A 21,572-nucleotide genomic window follows, 5' to 3' on the forward strand; every position below is an offset into this window, starting at 1 on the left:
GCCAGTGCCGTGGCTTAACAGGCTAATCCTCCGCCTTGCGGCGCTGGCACACTGGGTTCTAGTCCCGGTCAGGGCACCAATCCTGTCCCGGTTGCCCCTCTTGCAGGCCAGCTCTCTGCTGTGGCCCGGGAGTGCAGTGGAGGATGGCCCAAGTGCTTGGGCCCTGCACCCCATGGGAGACCAGGATAAGCACCTGGCTCCTGCCATCGGATGGGCACAGTGTGCCGGCCGCAGCGCGCCTACCGCGGTGGCCATTGGAGGGTGAACCAACGGCAAAGGAAGACCTTTCTCTCTATCTGCCTCTACTGTCCACTCTGCCTGTCAAAAAAATTTAAAAAAAAAAAAAGAAAGAAAGGCAAAGATGAGTAAGAATTCTAGTTACTGCCCGCTAAGAGCAGACAAGTTTATAGATGAATCACAGTAATTCAGTAAGTGACATTACTGTCTGATCTTCAATCCCCTTTTCTCTGAACTTTCTTGGCTCTCCTAATCTTTAGAACTACACAATTCTCTTATAGACATGAAAAAAAAAAACTTAGAAATAGCAAAGGAAAAAAAAAAAAACAAGAAGAAAAACATACAAACAGGAGGTTCAAAACTAAAATTATTTCCTAAACCATTAAAATTACACTTTAGGTATTTATGACACATATCCTTGCCTATGTAAGTCAAACCATGGAAGAATGCCAAATAACTTTTAACATAAATGCCCAGATAGCCATTTGAATTTGAATTTCATATGAATAATTTTACTATAAAAATGTCCTATACAATACCTGCTGTTTTGTTATGCAGAATCTGATGACACTAACCAATGATATAATATAGAGTCACTGTTCTTGGGAGGAACATGGAAATTTCTCAATTCTGTTGCTCCCAGTTCACATGAGCATTTCCACATGAAGTACATATGTGTCTACTATTGTTAAAGCTTTGGTGTAAGCTAATGTCATTTTTATATGCTTTAGCACAAAATCAGATACCATAAGTCTCCTAAAATAGTTCCAGACCAATGATAGGAACAAAATTGTTGCACTAGGAAGGTTCAGTATAGACAAAGAATCTCAGGTAGAAGAATAAAAAAATTAAAGAAGGTTACAATATGGGACAAAAGGAGCATCAGAGAAACCTGTCAACTAGGAACAAGATGCCCAGTCAGTGGCTAGCATCCAGGAACAGGGCTCTCATATTTGAAAGGCTTTGGAATGCACAGAAAGGAAATGCCACAATCCCAACAAACTATATTCCTGGGAGTATCTATCACAAAAAAAGGGCTTCAAGAAAAGGCAGGAACTCAGCTCTTCATCAAAAATCCAAGATAGCAATTATTTGAATACCCTGAAAACTTTCACCAGAATCTTAGTACTCAAACTATAAAGAAGAATACAGCCATTTCAAACTTTGGGTATTGGGATACTGGGATACAGTCCCAGGAGATGAGCCATCACTGCTCTAAATCAGTCATGATAATCTGATTTCACGTGATCAGTCTCTATGTATGGGTATATTGCCTAGTACTGGCCAATAAGATACAAAACAATGGGTAATTGTGTGGATCTTCTGGAATAAGCTTTTTCTATTCCAATATAATGAAATGAAGTAGGCTGGCCATTTTGTAAATCTCTTCATACCTACCTGTCTGCTTAGAATGCATCCTTGAAGCCTACAATGGCAGAACCAAGTTGTCTCTGCAGGAATACAAGCATGAAGCCAAGCACCAACACAGAAACGACGGAAGAGCACAAGAAAAGGCCTGTAAGTCTATGAACAAGATTTAACAGCTGTGCCAGTCCTCAACCGTCACCTCATAAATACATTCCTAATGGTTTAACCTATTGTGAAATGAGTTGTTCTATTACTTGTACCCAAAAACATTCCTAACTGATATACAGTGTTTTAAGGAACAGTGAGTGGTAGTCTCACTGATAAGAATGAGAATGGATTTAAAGTGGTTAAGCAAGAAGAGGTGAAGTTGAAAAAAGAAAAAACAGGTTTTTAAAGATAAAACTGAAGTCAGTGCTATGGCACAGCAAGTTAAGCCACTGCCTACAGCACTGGCATCCCATATGGGCACTGGTTCAAGTGCTTGCTGCTCCACTTCTGATCCAGATCCCTCCTAAAGCACTTGGCAAAGCAGCAGAAGATAGCCCAATTGCCACCCACAGGGGAGATGAGAATGGAGTGTCAGGCTCCTGGCCCAGACCCAATCTTGCAGTCGTTTGGGATGTAAACCTGTGAATGGAAGATCAATCTGTCTCTCCATCTCTCTCTTTAACTCTGCCTTTCAAACAAACAGATAAATCTTAAAAAAAAAAAAAAAAGTTGAGAAAACTATATCAGCCATACTGTATATATGAAGGAATTTAAATGTTTCCTTGGGTGCAAAATATTTATTGAAATCATGCAGAGTTTTTCATAGTATACATTTTATGTTTTAAAAATAAGTTTGTGTATATTCATGTTGTACAACATGGTATTATGGGACACATACATATAGTAAAATAGATACAGTAGTGAATCAAATTAACACACTCATCATCTCACAGTTAATTTTTTTCTATTTTTTATTCATGCATGTTGAACATCACTATCATCATTAACAAAAACCCATTTCTTTTTTTTTTTTTTTTTGACAGGCAGAGTTAGTGAGAGGCAAAGAGACAGAGATAAAGGTCTTCCTTCCATTTGTTCACCCCCTAAATGGCCGCTACAGCCAGTGCGCTGCGGCCAGTGCGCTGCGCCAATCCGAAGCCAGGAGCCAGGTGCTTCTTCCTAGTCTCCCATGCGGATGCAGGGCCCAAGCATTTGGGCCATCCTCTACTGCCTTCCCAGGGACAGAATCCGGCGCTCCAACTGGGACTAGAATCCGGGGTGCCGGCACCACAGGCGAAGGATTAGCCTAGTGAGCCGCGGCGCCAACCAACAAAAACCCATTTCTAACATCCATTATACTACTTATAAAAACTCAGAGGTCAAGCAAAGGTGAGTAGAGCTAAGGCAGATATAGTAGTCACCTCTGGAGGATAGCCTTTTGTTTTCTTTCACTGTGAAACAACAGTTATCTATCTAATCAAAGTGCCAAAAATTTTAAGGAAAAAATACACAAAGTTGCATAGTTGAGGATCCAAACCCTTAAATCTTATAAACAGATGCAAAATGTACATTTTCCATGGACTTTCTGTAGTATCCCTGTACCCATAATGTTGCATCAGGCTCTGCCGCCAAACTGCTCAGATACAAACCTAATCTCTGCCACTTCCTGGATGTATAACCTTGGACTACATATTCAACTTCTATCCCTCAATGAAATGAGAATATCAGTATATCTTAAGAATGGCTGTGATAATACAAAGTAACACAAAGAAGACTCCAGAAATAGCTCCTTGCATACATTAGGAGGTCTTAGTAACAGGTATTGATAATCATCTTTATTATGCAAACATGTACACATAAAAATGTGTAACACAGTTTATGCCTCTCAAACATGTCTCAAATAGTGTGAAACATGTAAGCAGAAAATTCCCCACCAAACACTCAAGTACTCTTGACTGACTAGTGCTTCTTATCTGTTAGTAGCTGCATGAGCAGCTCTAAATCTTTGACACCATAAAAATGATTCAATTTCACAACAAGACTGACTAAACATAAGCCATTTATACTTCAAAAAACAGTGGAAGGGCAAAAGTGTAATGTCATATTTTTATCTCAAATATTGTTCTTATCTGGAAAGTAGAAACAGTAACTCATCTCCTAACGGTAATAGAAAGGTTAAATTTATGATGGATTTAAAGTATGCAATACTGCTGCATGCATAATTCTGTCACAGTTATCTAATGTCACAGTCCAGTGCACACTTCAGCTGAATCACTACTTTTCATGAATGTCATTAGTATGAGCTGGTCTGAACATGGGCTCCCTGCACTTACCTTTTTTTAATCAACAGTAATTACTACAGGCACATTCTAACAGATCCCCTGAAACAGATAACACCAATTCAGGTAAGTAGATAAAAGGTGAGAGAGAATATCCAGAAATCAACTGTTCCTAAGATAATAGTAATTTGGATCAAGAAAGAGATGGTAGAAATTAAAGTAGTAAACTATGTGTAACTTTGAACAAAAACTGTATAAGGTTTCCACCAGGATTCCCATGCCCAAACTCTGTTAGCTCTGAAAACTACTTCAGAGCCTTGGGCACTAGACACCTGGAAATTCACATTACCATCTCATTTTCTCCAGTTCTATTCTATTCCTGATATTCCTATGTCAATGTTCCTAGTCTTTCAGCTCTTATCTAGGTCAGCTTCTTTTACTCTCCAGTTTTTGGATATCTCATTGTTCCCAACTGTATTCTATCCTTTTTCCAAATTTCAGTTATAATTTTAAAAGTTTAAAATCTGGGGAATGTACAAGAAGTTTTCAGTTTAATGAAACACTCACTAGTTCAGAGAAAAAAATCATTTCTATAGTTAGAAGGTAATACATAGAGGAGATTGAGCATACAGAAATTAAAACACATAAAACTACACAACTGTTGCCCAAATATAAATTTATGTGACAACTGTATGCATTTCACCTCCTTAGAGGTGAAATGTCCAGGAGAGCCCTGGACATTCATTTCATCTCTCTCCTCACCCCTCCTCCCCATTTCTGCATCTTTTCCAGGCACTGGGTCAGTAGGTCAGAGTTAATGAAATGGGTTGAAATTAGGCACTGATTATCAGAGACTCCTCTCTCTAATAACCTGGAAGTTCCTGGAACCTCGAACAAATACTTGGTGCATGAACGGAATGAGATTCCTCTCCTGCAGCCATTTCCATGGCACCTGGCAGTGCAGTGTCCCCCAGCGGGCACACTTTCCCTGGGATGAGAAACTGGGGGCTCATGTGCACTCTGCTACTTCTCTGCTTCTGTGTTTTCTCCAATAACCACTATTTAACACTTGCATCTAGCAGCATGCAGATGTTTGTCCCTACCCACTGTGCACTGCATAGGGTCATGAACAGCTCTATGGTAAGTTTTCTACAGAAGCATTTTCATTCTTAATTTTTAGCCAATTATAGAGCATTTACATATAAAGGTAAATGAAATTTTAAATGACTTACTCACCTTTTGAATTAACCACAAAGAAAGAGAATTTCGCTTGCCAAATTTTTTAAAAAGTATGAAATCCTGACTTCCTTACACTTAAAATAAATGAAGCCAAACATAGTCAACTCATCAATTTATTAGTACAAATTTGAATATGTGTTTGTATTTATTCCTGAAAATCCATTTGTTAATAGGTGTAAAAATAGCGCATCTATTCTAAGAATCTTCCCAAAACTGAGAAGCAAGGGACTCCGCCTTCAGTGAACTAACAAGATCACAACCCAAACTACTACTATGTTTTTGGATCAAATTGGCTAATAAAAGTTGGGCATTTCTTTGGTACTAGTGGCATCGTGAAAAAATTACTGAGATACTTAGAGTAGCATAAACAGAAAACCCAGAATTTTCTACTATAGTACAATGAAATGTAGTTTCTAGGACATCTCTAGGCAGAAATTAATTGTGTCTCCACTGGAAAAAATTTACAAGCATTATTATGAATAAGAACCATTTATATAACTATGAACCTTAAGTTCAACTACTAATAATAGTTAATAGTTAATAATTTAACTATCAGATTCAGATTAACTTCTAGCTACACAGAATTGCAAAATAGTGTAATCGAAAGAAAAAGATGTACTGCCTGTACATACTCACTTCAGGATCCATTAGACAGTCCAGCATTCCATTAAAAGAACACCTAGCAATCTCTTTTGCACAGTTTTCAGTATTGGACAGTTTTTTCAGCTTAGATTATAGCTGGTGCTAACCCCCAGGTGAGCCATCCTCTGTGCAGGTGTCCAGAACACATTACAATACGCATTGACTGACAACAATGCTCAAAAGAAAACCACTGGGCACTCTTAGCTTAAGCATTACCATAAAAATATGTTAAATAAAATTTATAGAAAGCCACTGTTTTGGACTAACCTTCTGCAATAAGCCTTAGGAAACCAGAATGAAGCGACTCTCAGCAGGCATCAAATAATCAAAGTGAACACTGAAACTGGCCAGTTTTCACAAACAGGAGTCCCAGCAACCTAAGAAAAGGAGCCCAGTTCATCTGAGCCAGCAGATGAACCCTCTGCTGTAAGGAAAGTTAACTTTAAAACAACTGATCTGCTTTCTGCTCTCTATGCCTGCTCTCTTCAGTATTTTTTCTTACTATAAAGCCATCCCCCTCTGCTTCAGCCCACCACAGCACTCATTCTACTTCATTAAATGAGATGTTGCCTGATTCTAAAATTGTATATAAAAGCCCCTGAAGTCTTTAAAGTACATTGTTGCAATGTTGTCTTTTCACAGCTCTAGCCACTAAGGGATCCAACTCCTAAGACCCCTTGAAAAATACAGGAAAGGCACCAATGATCCGGTTAGAGAGCTCCTGTCTTTGTCATGGAGCTCTGAAGGTTGCAAGTTCCTCTCAGGTCAGATTTTCCTTCTGCATTGAGTTTGCGGTCCTCTTGGCTCTTGAGTTAGTTTGTGCTGAGATCCTTTGGGGTTTGTAATGCCTGATGGATCACTGGCAAGGGTAGAAGTCACAACGAAATACAACTGAGAACTGTGAGGATGCTACTGCAGGGATTATGTATGAACTCCAGCTTTTGGAAACTGACAGAGATTTGGGGTCCTATCTTTGGTATTTTCATTTCTGTTTTTTTTTTTTTTTCCTTAGAAGGGGGAGAAGGTGAGAGGGGAGGATAAATCATTGGCCAAATTAATTGAAGAGATCTCACAGCCAAAGTAATAACCTGATTGTAAAGCAAGAGGCCAGGCACTGAAAAGCTATCAGAGCACTCACCACCAAAAAATAAGACTAGCCTGAGAGGATAAACTGGACACTGAATGGTGACGTCTACCAACTGCAAGAAAATGTGCACACAGGGAGCTAGGTGACCCGACCTGCGGCACTTTCCTCTTAGGTTTTAATCTCAGCTCTATTATCCTTAATTTCTAAAAATCTGGGACTGGCATTGAAACATAACAGGTAAAGCTGCCACCTGCAACATCGGCATCCCATATGGGTACCAGTTAAATCCTAGCTGCTCCACTTCTGATCCAGCTCCCTGCTAATGGCCTGGGAAAGCAGCAGAAGATGGCCCGAGTGCTTGGGCCCCTGCAACCCACATTGGAGACCTGGATGATACTCCTGGCTCCTGCTCCTGGCCCAGCCCTGGCCGTAGTGGCTATCTGAGGAGTGAACCAGCAGATGAAAGCTCTCTCTTTCGCTCTCTAACTCTGACTTTCAAATAAATAAATAAATATTTTTTAAAAAATAATTATGACCCCAGAAGTTGCAAATATTTACAGAAGTGGCAAGCTCTTACTAAAGATACTTTAGAATTACAATGAACATTTTGTGAAAACATCGTACTTTAAAGAAGTGTATTTAGACACAAGAGTTCTCAAATTTAGATCCACAAAAGGATGCCAATTTATGAGCAGAAGCTTCTAAAATCATTTCAAAAATGTTGCCCAGGGCAGGCATTGTGCAACAATAGGTTAAAGCATCACTTAGGATACCTGCAAGTGTTTCTGCCACCCACATGGGAGAACCAGAGTTCCAGGCTCCTGGCTTTACCTGGCCCAGGCCAGCTGTTGCAGGCATTTGGGGAGTAAACCAGTGGATGTAAGCTCTGTGCCTCTCTCTCTCACCGTAAGCCTCCCATTCAAATAAATAAGTATATATATTTTTAAAAATTATACTGCCCCTTTTGAAAGACTATTTTACAAAAGACAAAGTTTAAGCAACTAATTGATGGGTTACCTGGGTATGCTATCTTTTCTACTTAGTTAATACCCAATCATAATTGTTACAAAGGATAGACTCTCAGGACCACACGATTTGCTTCTTTTTCAGAGATATATATGCTGAGTCCAGGGACAAATAACGCTTTCTTTGCTTTATTCCTTTCTGGCTCTGTCCTGGAGTTAGTAATCTAGTTAAGAAAAAGCTAAGTTGAGAAGACCACCTATTGGACTAAACCAGTCTCCAAAATTTAACTTTCTGGTATTCAGCTGGCTAGTTCTAAATTATTTGTGGAGGAAAAAAAAAATCTGTAAAGAAAAACCACTGGAAAATTTTACCCTAGGAGAAGGTATTGATCTAAGCCAGCCTCACATTTGAAAACTCTGTCTTCACTGGGCTTCCCAGATACAGCTTTCTTTGACTAGACTGAACGGGTTCTTAGAAGAGTTGATGGTATATGACAACGTTGGCCTGGAAATGGTAAGTCTCTTTCCCTGCAACATTTTGTTTTGTTTTTAATGATTATTTTTATTAGTTTCATTCTATTTGAAGGCAAAGAGACAAAGATAGAGAGGTCTTCCATCCATTTGTTTACTCCCCAGATGCACACAATAGCCAGGGTTCCAACAGCCTAAAGTCAGGAGCCTGGAACTGAATCCAGGTCTCCCTTGTGGGTGTCACCCCAAGTGTTTGAGCCATCATCTGCTGCCTCCCAGATGAGTTAGCAGGAAACTGGATTGAAAGCCTGGAGTACCCAGGATTCAGAGCAAGCATTCCAATATGGGTTGTGGGTATACCAAGCAATGGTTTAACCTGCTCTTCCACAACATCTACCCCAGGCAATGACATTTTTGCAAGCTTTTCAGAAGCTTCTTCCCATAAACGGCCTTCCTGTGTTATCAGGAAGCTGGAATAATCAGGCCCTCTAAAATTGGATGCTGGCATAACATGTAACAACCTAACCACTGTGCCACACACCTGCCCTGATAAAATTTTTAACTATTTTTAAAAGGAACCTGGCATGACTATTAGGTGTTGCTCAAATTTTAAGGAGCTTAAAACTAACCCCAGGGTCTTATTAAAGTGTAGATTTGTATTCAATCAGTGTGAAATAGGGTCTGAGATTCTGAATTTCTTATAGTTCCCCAGGCATGTTAATGTCACAGGTCTAGAGACTTCAATTTGTGGTAAGGCAACAAAGAAACTGATACATGTAAACAAGGGTATGCAAAGTTCTGTTTTCCTGGTTTGGTTTTGCTTGGCTTTTTAATCCTAACACAGTGTTTCCTCCAGTGATTTAGCAAGGCCTTCCTGTTGAGAATTCTCAAATATCCTGCAGATGCTGCAATTTAAAATCAAGGAAAACAGGACCCCAGAAAGCTCTCTTAAGAAGGACTCCTCGGGGCCAGCACTGTGGTGCAGCGGGTTAACACCCTGGCCTGAAGTGCCGGCATCCCATATGGGCACCAGTTCGAGACCCAGCTACTTCACTTCCGGTCCAGCTCTCTGCAGTGGTCTGGGAAAGCAGTAGAAGATGGCCCAAGTCCTAGTGCCCCTGCACCTGCATGGGAGACCCAGAAGAAGCTCCTGGCTTCGGATCGACACAGCTCTGGCAGTTGCTGCCTACTGGAGAATAGACCATCAGATGAAAGACCTCTGTGTGTGTGTGTATGTGTGTGTAACTCTGACTTTCAGTAAATAAATAAATCTTAGGGGAGAAAAAAAAAAAAAAAAAAGGACTCCTCATTTTCAGGAGTAGCTACTGATGCCGGTGATGGGACAGTAGATCTGCAAAGCATGACACAGGGAAAATCACTGTTACATCTCCCAGTCCTGACTGAAATGGTTCCTGGTACAGGGCAGGTAGGCAACTCAAATAATCGTTCAGCAAGCAACCACAACGTTCAGGAGTCCCAGAAAAGAAAGAAGATCTGGGGCCAACATTGTGGCACAGTGAATTAAGTCCTCATTTGCAAAGTTGGCATCCCATATCAGAGTGCTGGTTAAAGTCCCAGCCGCTCCTCTTTCAATCCAGCTCCCTGCTAATATGTGTGCGGAAGCAGTAGGTAATGGCCCAATATTTGGGCCCCTGCCACCCACATGGGAGACCTGGATGGAGTCCTGGGCTGCTGGTTGTGGCCTGGATCAGCCCCAGCTGCTGTGGCCATTTGGGGAGTGAACCAGCAGCTGGAAGACCTCTCTCTCTCTCTCTCTCTCTCTCTCTCTCTCTCTCTCTCTCCCTCCCTCCCTCCCTCCCTCTCTGTCTCCCCTTCTCATTACATCACTCCTCCATCAAACAAATAAAAAGAAGAAAAATCTGGTTTGGCTTCTAAAATTTAAAGTTCAAGTTAGTAAAAACCAATACAGGTCTTCTTTAAGTTGGAAAATAAGAGAACTAAAAGTAAACTTCAGCTTATTTTAAATGACATTTTTAAATGATCAGTTGTGGGACTGGCATTGTGACGTAATGGGTTAAGCCACTGCCTGTGACACCAGCAGCCCATATAGGCTCTGGTTTGTATCCCAGCTACTACTTCCAATCCAGATCCCTACTAATGCGCTCGGGAAAGCAGCAGAACATGGATCAAATCCTTGGGCCTCTGCACTCACATGGGAGAACTGAATGAAGCTCCTGGCTCCTGGCTTCAGTCTGGCCCAGCCCCAACCATTGTAGCCATTTAGGGAGTGAACTAGCAGATGGAAGATCTCTCTCTCTCTCTCTCTCTCTCTCTCTCTCTCTCTCTCCTATTCTCTCAATTTCTATTACTCTGCCTTTCAAATAAAAATATTTTTTAAAAAATCAGTTGTCTGTCCAACAAGGATACATTGTCTCAAAAAGACTGAATACAGGGGCCCCGGATTCTGTCCCAATTGCCCCTCTTCCAGGCCAGCTCTCTGCTATGGCCCAGGAAGGCAGTGGAGGATGGCCCAAGTGCTTGGGCCCTGCACCCGCATGGGAGACCAGGAGAAGCACCTGGCTCCTGGCTTCGGATCAGCGCGATGCACCGGCCGCAGCAGCCATTGGAGGGTGAACCAACAGCAAAAAGGAAGACCTTTCTCTCTGTCTCTCTCACTCCACTCTGTCAAAAAAAAAAAAAAAAAAAAGACTGAATACATCCAAGCAAGAGAGCATGACAGCTATGGCAAAGGAAGGCTAACAAGGCCAACACTGGGAGCAGTAACCATTTCCAAAGCACCTACTCATCCGTAGTTTTCACTAGTCATCTCGTTTGCACTTAGATATGGAAGAAACTGCAAGAGCAGTTTTCATACTTTGAAAAAAGCAAAAACTTTCAACAGCAATTGGGCCAGGAAGCCAAAACCTTAAACAAGACCTAAGAATAAATCAAAAGCTTAAATTTGCTGGAAGTTATAAACAGAAGAGAAACTGTTCCACTGTGAAAAATGAATACCATCAAAGACAATGGTGTGATAAAGACATCGGAACAGTCTCCAAATGAAATCCATTTGTTTGAGCATCTGTTTGCCACCTACAGAAGATAACTCTTTCTGATGGATTTAACCAAGAAAAAAAAGATAATAAAATTCATTTGATGGGAAGTTAATGCACAAACACACCTTATTTTCCTAGAAAACCTCAAAAGATATCTGGTGTTCATTTATGAATACCTACAAAGGTGGGAAGAGGGGACGGGGCTGATCCAGCCACAATATTTTAGCCTTGTGAATATTAAAAATGCCCCCATGGTTCCACTTAATATTTTCAATCATTTCATCTAAAAGATTGTCATTCTTACTGATAATGCCATAAAGTATCAACTTACAATATTTTTTCAAAAGATTAAAGATCTTTAAACTCACATAAAAAGGTTTAGCTTCTATAAACACAGAGCTATTAAAATGCTAATATGGAAAGATGGGGAAGGAGTGACACACAGACTAAATACTACTAAAGTACAGGAAATTGATTCTCTAGATGATGTGGAAAAGATGGCTTACAGAGTTAATGAGATATTTCTTGATGCCAGAGAAACAATTTGGCCATGCACAATGAGGATTAACCAAAAATTGACATTAAATATAATGAAACTAAATAAAAGTACAACAAAAACAAGGCAAATATGAAAATCAAAAAATAAATAGGGAAAAGTTAAACCACATCCATACATAAAATGAAGGATAGCTAAATTCCAAAACCTCTCACTAGGCTTCCCTACTCTTTGCTGATGGTTAACAACAGGTCTGATTGTTATTTTTCAGTCCCTCCTTTTTAGGACATGGCCACACCTGCAGATGAGGCAGAAAGCCACATGTCCTACAACCCAGGCATGCACAGCAGCTGGAAAGTCCAGCCAGTAAAACCTAAAAATCTAGGACACCACCAGACTTACTACACCAGCACCTTTCAAAAGAGGTCTGCTGAGGCTAGAAACTGGGAATTAGATGTCCACCTAGCACATGGCATTTAACCAGGCGGTTGAGATGCCTGTGTACCATATCAGATGGGTTGGGTCTGATTCCTAGCTCCAGCTCCTGGGTCCACCTTCCTGCTAATGCATACCCTAGGAGGCAGTGGTGATCACTCCGGGAATTGAGTTCCTGCCACCTATGTGAGAGACTGGATTGTGTACCCACTTCACAGCTTCCATCATTGCAAGCATCGGGATGGGATGTGTGTGTGTGTGTGAAATAGATGAAAAATTACAAAAAAAGTCCACCTTACCACGCTGACCAGGTTTCAAATTCCTCCAAGCAGACCTTGCCTTGCCCAATGTTTTGCATACCAACCGCTTCCTACCTAATTCATAAAAACTTTCCACAAATCCCCAACTGAGAGCCAGATTTAAGTATTGCACCTGACTCCTTGCTTGACTGCCTTGTAATATACTTCCTCTCCACAAAACAGCAAGCCTTCAGTTTTTCTCCTTCTGATGCACACGGGCTGATGGATTCATCTTGTTTTGACTACAATTGTGGCATCAAGTATTAGTGAATTAGAAATAAATTCACAGCAATGAAAGGAAAGATTTTAACATTTATGAGTTACACACCAAGGAAAGCACAAATAGTCACAGCAGGAAATCTCCCAAGAACATTCAAGACCCTTAAAAACTACCTAGGCTGGGTTTCTGATTGGCTAGGAGAGTGAAGGAAGAGGACTGACCCTGAACCTTTAACATCAACCAGTTTGACTCTTAGATTATTTTAGATAGCGCTCAATAACAAAAATATTATAATCGATAGGCCTTATTAGCAAGATATCTCTTCAAAAACAAGAGAAACAAAATACTGGCAGTTTTCAAAACAGGAATTCTAACTAGTTAAAAAAAAAGCTATGTTGATAATTGATAGTAGAGAAAATACATAAACATTAAACACAGGTTTTGGTTTTAGATCTACCCCTAATAACTGTTCTGGGGGCTTTGTTTGGAGAAGAAATATTTTTCCTGTCTATAAAGTTAATTCCAAAGTTAAGAAAATGTGAGTTGCTTTGTTGATCTGAATAAAATATTTGATCAATTATCACATTGAAATTATAATTTTTATGTGGAGTACAAGTCAAGATGAAAACATTTTAGATATATTAGGGCAATTAAAATACAAAATTGAATTTTTTAACCTTTTCAATGAGGCTAGGGGAAATTTTTTAAATAAATAAAGCTGTACTTCTTTGTGCAGTATTAGCTTGCTGTCAACTAAACTCTTTAACAGTAAGGTTAGTCAGGGCCAATGCTTTGGTATAGCACATAAAGCCATCATCTGCAGTGCTGGCATCCCATATGGGTACCAGTTCGAGTCCCAGCTACTCCACTTCCTATCCAGCTCCCTGTTGTGGCCTGGGAAAGCAGCAGAGGATGACCCAAGTCTTGAGGCCCCTGCACCCATGTGGGAGACCCAGAAGCAGCTCCTGGCTTTGGATCAGCACAGCTACATTTGGGGAGTGAACCAGAAGATGGAAAACCTCTCTCTCTCTCTCTCTCTCTCTCTCTCTCTCTCTCTGCTACTGCCTCTGTGTAACTCTGCCTTTCAAATACATAAATGAATCCTAAAAAAAATAAGAGACTAACCTTATTGGCTTGTTTTTTTTTAAGATTTATTTATTTGAAAGGCAGAATGGCAGAGAGAGGAAGAGACAGAGACAGAGATCTTCTATTCCTTCATCTCCCCAAATGGCTTCAACAACCTGGCCCTTGCAGAAGACAGGAGACTGAAACTCTGCTGACAGCTGGATCAGAAGCAGAGCACAAAGGACTAGAACCAGAGCTTCAATGTGAGATGCCAGCATTTCAAAGAGCAGCTTAACCTACTAAGCTAACATTGACACCAATCTTTTTTATTTTCCTACAGCATCTACTGGATTGTGGCCTATGATGTAGACTCAGGAACAGAGAAAATTTTGCATAAAACAGCTACTATGTAAGACCAAAACGGATTCTTTGATTTATATACAGCTATATTCTATTGGAGCAACATTAAAAGCTTCCATATTTGGTAATCACAGGAATACTGAAATATGAACCCAGTATATATTTTAATGTAAAATTGTGTCTGTACTGAACATTAGTACATTTTAAAAAAACATTTATTTGAGACACAGAGAGGTCTTTCATCTGCTGTTTCACTCCCTAAATAGCCACAATGACGAGCGGAGCCAATCCAAAGCCAGGAGGAGCCAGGAGCCACTTCCAGATCTCCCACATAGGTACAGGGGCACAAACACTGGGGCCATCTTCCACTGTTTTCCCAGGCCATTAGCAGGGAGCTGGATCATAGGTGGATCAGCCAGGACTCGAACCAGTGCCCATATGGGATGCTGGCTTAACCTACTATGCCACAGTGCTGGCACCTGAATACTTTTATTTATTTTTGTTTTATTTGAAAGGCAGAGAGACGGCAACAGAGCCAGCAATATCTTCAATTTGCTGATTTACTCCCCAAATGTCTACAACAGCCGGGCCTGGCCCTCAATTGAGATCTCCCATATGGATGGCAAGGACCCAAGTACAGGACCATCATCTGCTTCCTCCCATGGTGCACACTTAACAGGAAGGGAAGTAGCCAGTAGTTGATTCAGGCCTTCTGATATGGAATATAAATATTTCAACTAGAAATTTAACAGTGCCAAACACCTGTCCTGCCCCCCAAATTTTCCAATTAAAAAAAATTATAGCAGAAGCAGCAAACTGACATACTCAATTTGTTCTGGGCTAAAATGTGTCCTCCCAAAATGTGTATGTTGAAGTCCTAACTCCCTGTACTTGAGAATGTGACTGTATTTTCAGAAAGTCTGTAACCAGTGAATAAATGAGGTCATGTGGGTGGGCCCTAACCTGTATTATATCTGGTACTCTTAGAATAGGTGATTAGCAAACAGATGCACAGACCAAAGGGCACTGTACAACAGCACAGCGTGAAACGAAACCAAACTAAGACTCTTGGTATCGGACTTTTAGCCTCCAGAATTACAAGAAAATGAAGTTCCCATCCTGAAGCCATCCAGTCTGTAATCCTTTGCTGTGGCTGCCCTAACAAACTAATACTTTGTTCCAAGTGCTTAAAAATGCCTCAGTAACGGTGGAGTTCCAGCTTTCACACCTTACAATTTCATTCATCAGGCAAACACTCAACAGACACATATGGTTAGTGGCTTTGGACAGCACAGATCAAGGCAACAGACAAATCCAGAAATTTCAAACAAATTCAGAAGTTTCATTGCAATGGGAGGTGTTTTTAACCCTCAATTAAAAAAAAAAATACAAATACACATGACTCAAATCTACCCTCACTGCATTCTTACTATGATTTGCTGAGATTTTAAAAGGGAGTTAAACAGCTTATGATCGTGCATGGTACAGGTGAATGTCATCACCAAAGGCTCCTAAAAGATCTGGGAGTTTTGCAAAAAGTAGAAGTCTGAAACAGGTGACCTGGACAAATTTACCATCACACAGGAAGCCACTCTGGGTATAGATTTCGTAGGGATTCCCAAGTTAGGCACTGATAACAGGGGAATGTCAGCATCCATTCTCAGGCTTCATTATGCGTTTCATGAATTTAATCAGAGATTGTCCATGGAAACATCTAGAAACACATTTAAATATTTCCAGATTTCTTACCACTTAACCATGAGGCACCAAAAAAGTGTCCTGTGTCCTCTATAAAAATTCCATGCATCTATCAGAATCTGCGTAACAAACAGTTTTGATGGACTTATCCAAACAGTCTGTCTCCTAACTAGATTGAACACATTTGCTAAAATAAGTAGCTATCTCCTTTGAGAATTAATCACAAAAAAGGGATGTAGGGATTTCAGAATTCATTAATCAGTGTATTAAAAGCTTATCTAGTACAAAGTTGTAATAAGAGTGCTTTACATGTGAATAGGATTCTACTTCTTAAACTTGCTTTTTATTCTTTATTATATCTTAAATTTGCCTAAGACCTTCATGTTGAGATTTGAGTACACTCTTATTTTACACAGATAATGAAACTAAGTGGTATGTCAAGGTCACATAACTAGCAAAGAAGTCAACTGAAACTCAAGCCTGGATTCCAGTTCTAAAACTCTTCAATATTGCTTTGTTAAAGCATTAGAATCATGCCTGGCATCCAATGTTATGTAAATATTAGCTTTTGTAAAATCTGTAGTATAATTAAGTTGCCAATCAAGTCTGCACTAATACTTAAAATGGTAACTAAATTCAGAATAAACCTCAACAATGGCAATTCCTTTAATGAGAAACAACTCCCAAGAGTATCAGTCAAGAGGGCCCTTTTAAAGTGTAGATGCATGAATACAGAATCTTTTGCAAAGAAATATAGAATGATCAGTAAAAGCCTCATTAGCAAAGAATTTATTAATGAAGATCAAAATACAGAGAAAAAGGAATATTTGACTCATAAATTATATTTTTACATACAATGTGCTGTACTTGTTATTTATTCTATCAGAACCATTTAAAAGTGATATAAAGTGTCAGCATTAATGTTAATATTTAGCGTCAAGGGGCATTAAAGCTGTGAGGGGCAACTAAGCTAGCTTTAAAAAGACAGAAGAAAATCCATAAATGGTCTTGTTGAAATAAGCAACTGGAAAAGTTAATTTGGAACAGGGAAATTTAAATATGAACAGATATTAGATACTATGAAAGTTGATATGGGCAAGTGGAATAAAACAAACAACAGTAAATATTGTGATTTAAAAAATACTGAAGCACATCGAAATACTCAGGAAATATCTAGAGGAATATTTATTTATAATATTTATTTATAAATATTTATTTATAATATAATATTTATCTGAAAGTCAGAGTTACACAGAAAAAGAAGGAGAGGCTGACAGAGAGGTCTTCCATCCACTGATTCACTCTCCAATTGACTCCAACAGCCAGAGCTGCGCCCGTCCAAAGCCAGGAGCTTCTGCCAGGTCTCCCACGCAGGTGCAGGGGCCCAAGGATTTGGGCTACCCTCTACTGCTTTCCCAGGCCATAGCAGAGAGCTGGACCAGAAGTGCTGCAGTTGGGACTCGAACTGGCGCCCACATCGGAGGCCGGCACTGCAGGCCCCAGACCCTGCATCCCCTATGGTACTGCCTGTGTTTGAGTCTCAGCTCTGGTTCCCACCCCAGCTTTTGCTAATGCACTCTCTGGGAGGCCACAGGTCCCTGTCACCTACATGGGAGACCGAGACTGAGGTCTGGGCTCCTGACTTACACTTTGCCCAGTCCAAGAAGTCACAGGCATTTGGGGAGTGAACCATTAGATGGAAGAATTTTCTTTGTCTGCCTTTCAAATAAAATTTAAAAAATTCTTAAAGCTTGCTTTATAGACTATTCCAAAAGAGGAATGGGAACCAAAACTTTCCATCTTCTATCCTGCAATAAAATTCTCTATCCTCCACAATCTAATTTTACCCTCACCACTTAACAGCCTTCTTCCAGAATCTTTGTCAGTGCCCTGAAGCCTAATCAGGCTGTCTCTATGTTGTGTGAATGTTTTCGTGTCCAGACAACTGAGCTCTCTCTCAAGGATTTACCTTCACCTGCAATGCTCTTTTGATTTCCCTGTGCTTCATTTAAGTCCAGGGCTCCTTTGGAGGCCCAGCTCATGTCTCTTTACCCCACAATTCCTCTACCTTCTCCAGCCTACTCTCAGCTCCCTATTCCCAATCCTTACGGTTCCGGTGTGGGCTCCACACCATACAACTCAACATCAAACTAGAATCTGTCTTATTCTTGACATTCCAACTAGACAGTACACTCTTGGACAGAAGGTACCACATCTTTCACTTTCGTATCCCTTACAGGACCCAGTAACAAATGATATGCCCTAGTGAGTGGAGTGTTATTCTTACTAATGAAAATGCACATATCCTTTGCTCTAGCAATTGTATTCTTAGAAGTTTATCCTAGGAACTGATATACTCACATAAATATGCAAAAATATTATAATAAAAGATATGCATTACAGATTATAACAGTAAAAACTAGAAATAACATAAATGTCTACTATGACTAGTAAATGAGTCTACACTGCCCATTGGAAAACAAAACTTAGGATTTTTATATATATGGACCACAACAAAGTAGTCAGCAAAAAGTATGTCAAACAGATCCTATTTAAAAAATGTATCCATTTTGGGCCAGTGCTGTGGCACAGTAGGCTAAGGCTCTGACTGGGGCATCAGGATCCCATATGAGTGCTGGTTCGTGTCCCGACTGCTCCTCTTCCAATCCAGCTCTTTGCTATGGCCTGGGAAAGTAGAAGACAGCCCAAGTCCTTGGGCCTCTGCATTTGCAAGGGAGACCTGGAGGAAGCTCCTGGCTTCGGATCAGCCTAGCTCCAGCCATTGCAGCAATCTGGGGAGTAACCCAGCAGATGGAAGATCTTTCTGTCTCTCCCTCTCTGACTGTAACTCTATTTCCCAAATAAATAAGTAAAATCTTTAAAAAAAAATTATCCACTATACTTTCATGCACACAATTTAGAAACAAATTTTTAGAAAGCATTTATTTACCTTTTAAACACTACGATTTTGGTAGGAAAAAGACGAAAAGCTCATACAAATGCATTAAGTAAAAAATATTTATATTTTAACTCATTGTCCCAAAACAGTAATTTACAGAACAAAATGTAAACCCATTTTGTTTAAAACAAGATTAACATTGATTATTTCCAAAATAAAGAGTACAGGAAGCATTCACATTCTAACTATTTTTCTTTAATGCGCACCTACTTTAGTTAAAAAAATAAAAAGAAAATGTATTATTAACTATTATCTTTCTCTGACCAATGATCACCCCAAAGAGATAAGCATTTTGGCCCATAATACATTTCCTAGTAACTTCTTAATCTGGAAAGAACCGGTTTTAAGTTGACCACACCATATCTGAGTAAGCATTATAGATAAATGATGTCAAGAAATTAAATTCATAGAAGTTCATAACAGAAAAAGTACTTCTCTCCAAGGTAAGTATTAAACATCTATTTCACAAAGGGGTTAATTCAAGTGGGTACTGAGTTACTGTAAAGGACCTATTATCCAGGTTCCTCTTACTAAGATGTTATTAAATATCTTTATATAGTCTGTATAAACATGCCCTGTGCCCTTGTTTCAAGGTCAAACATTCAGACAATAGAGGAATCTACATGGTTCTGACTGGAAACAAGAAGAGACTATGAGAACTACTCCAGGGAGGGAGGGAGGGCTGAATCCTGTCTCAGCGGATCTGTACTTCACAGAGGATACTGCCATTCTCCTACAGGTCTCCGACGTCGGACTGGAGCTGAGCTGTCTTCCCCAGGTCACTGCAAAGTTTTCCCACCTCAGCACTGGCTCTGAGATCCAACCGCCCTTTTGTTTTCACTTCAGACTGACTGCTGAATATAACAGCTGGTAGCTATTAAACAAAGTGCTTCCCCTAACCCTGGGACGTGTCTGTTTCACAGGTGGAGAAACCGAAACACAAGGTCAGGTAACCAGTGCGTGGCAGAGCTAGGAGTAAACCGAGGGAGTCTAACTTCTCAAGACTACCTTGACTATGCAGCACCACCTCTTACTGTGCTGCCTTTAACCTGGAAAACACTGGGCATCTTCAGACGGTAAAGTCTTTAGGGTTCATAACAAATCCGAATGTCAACAGGCCGCCTGAATCAAATGTTTATTCTTGGAAATGCTTTGGGTCCTGCTGTTGCTGGATGACAGAGAATTATGAAATTTTATGTGCAAACTGTTTGCCATCGACTTTCTTAACTTCCTTGAACAGCTGTTATGGTAATCATTAAGCACCCCAAATCTTAACCAAGTGGAAAACAAGTGGGCTCAGATTCTCACTCCGTCACTGTTCTCCCTCACCTATAAAAGATGCACGAATAAAGAACCAGGCATAGAGAACAGGGTCCTACTACGACCACCAGCGCTCGGGCTGAGATCAAAGTCGTTCTCCACACAAGCACCTGCGTTCACGTGCTGACAAAAAAGCAGCCATCAGCACTGAACACGGAAGCACAATAAAAACCATCGGATAAAAAGATACTTAAGGCGCCAGAACTCACATGGGAGTGAGAACTACCAACGCTCTGTGTCACTCATTCCAACGGCTTCCACAGGAAGCGCTACCTGAAAGTTAGGGGCGAGTCCTCAGGCGTGTTTGAGACCTCGAAGACACTGGATGTCGCCGCTGGCTAACCCTTTATGGGATCAACTCGGACACTCTAAATGTTCTAACAGTGCACCCCGGCTCTGGCCGCGGAGGGCAGCCCCGAGGGAGAAGGACCAGGCAGCACCCGGCTGAGGCGCTGAGGCGCCGGCGCGGTGTACCTAGGGGCGCAGGGCTACACCACTCGGGGCAGAACCCGGGTCGTGTCCGGAGCCCGCTGCCCCGGCGGGGGACGTCACGGACCCCACACGGCGTGGAACGAATACAGTACCAGAGGGAAGCAGGGGCTCCAGCGGGGTGAAAGCGCGCTCCATAGCGGATTATTGGCTCTGCGCGTGGAAACAGAGAGTGTGAGGTTAGGATTTCTCCACTGCAGTCCCACAATCCGCACAGCCACGAGCGCGCGGAGCCGCCTAACTGACACGCGCGCTCCTCGTCGCGAGCAGCAGCAGCAGCGCGCGTCCCCGGCCCAGCACGGTAGTCACGCGGCCTCCGAGGAGCCGCGCCCCCGCGCGCGCGCCCGCCAGCATCCGGGGCCCGCGGGCGCGAGGGGCGTCCTCCCCTCCCCGCAGCCCTCGCCCCCTCCCGCGGCCCACGCGCCAGGCTGCAGCCGCACTTACCCGAGGGCGGGAGGAGGGTCGGCGATCGAGCGCTCGGCGTTCGGCTGAGGAGCCTCGCGCGGCGCAGCGAAGGTTTCAGGCCGGCGGCGCGAGGCGGCCACGCCCCTTTCCGGGCGCCGGCGACGCCCTGCGGCCGGCGCCCGGGCCCTCGGCCTTCTTCCTCCCTGCCGCTCGGGCTCTCCGGGGCTGCGCGTGCTCCACCGCTGGCTGTGGCGTTTCTACCCTCGGCATTCGAGCCGGGAGGCTGCCGTTTGCTCTAAACCGAAGCCGCTTCCGCCCGGTTCCGAGCGCGGCACGCGCCCCAGGCCGTGCCCAGGCCGCCCGTGCCCCGCTCGCTGCTCTCCCGCCAGCCGCACGCGTCCTTCCTGGAAAACCAGACGCTGCCTGGCGGCCCTGCTCCGGCTCCCAGGGTGAGGCCTTGCAGCCTCGTCCCCAGGCAAGGCCCTGCTTACCTTAGCTAAAGAGAAAGGGGAGCCCTGCACTGCACCTGCCAG

General features: G+C 41.9%; 1 protein-coding gene across 2 annotated transcripts in view; it reads right to left on the reverse strand.

Annotated features, from left to right (window-relative positions):
* The window catches only part of TPK1 (thiamin pyrophosphokinase 1), a 492,046-nt gene extending 470,916 nt beyond the window's left edge, over positions 1-21,130 (reverse strand). For both annotated transcript variants that reach the window (XM_062190349.1, XM_062190261.1), the window contains exons 1-2: positions 21,079-21,130; positions 20,730-20,787 (exon numbers count right to left, since the gene is read on the reverse strand). In XM_062190349.1, coding sequence (XP_062046333.1) covers positions 20,730-20,772 — 43 coding nt within the window. In that variant the 5' untranslated portion in view covers positions 20,773-20,787; positions 21,079-21,130. The remainder of the gene's footprint in view (positions 1-20,729; positions 20,788-21,078) is intronic.
* Between the last annotated feature and the right edge of the window lie 442 nt (positions 21,131-21,572).

This window comes from Lepus europaeus, chromosome 1 (genome assembly GCF_033115175.1).
Source record: "Lepus europaeus isolate LE1 chromosome 1, mLepTim1.pri, whole genome shotgun sequence".
NCBI classification, from domain to species: Eukaryota; Metazoa; Chordata; class Mammalia; order Lagomorpha; family Leporidae; genus Lepus; species Lepus europaeus.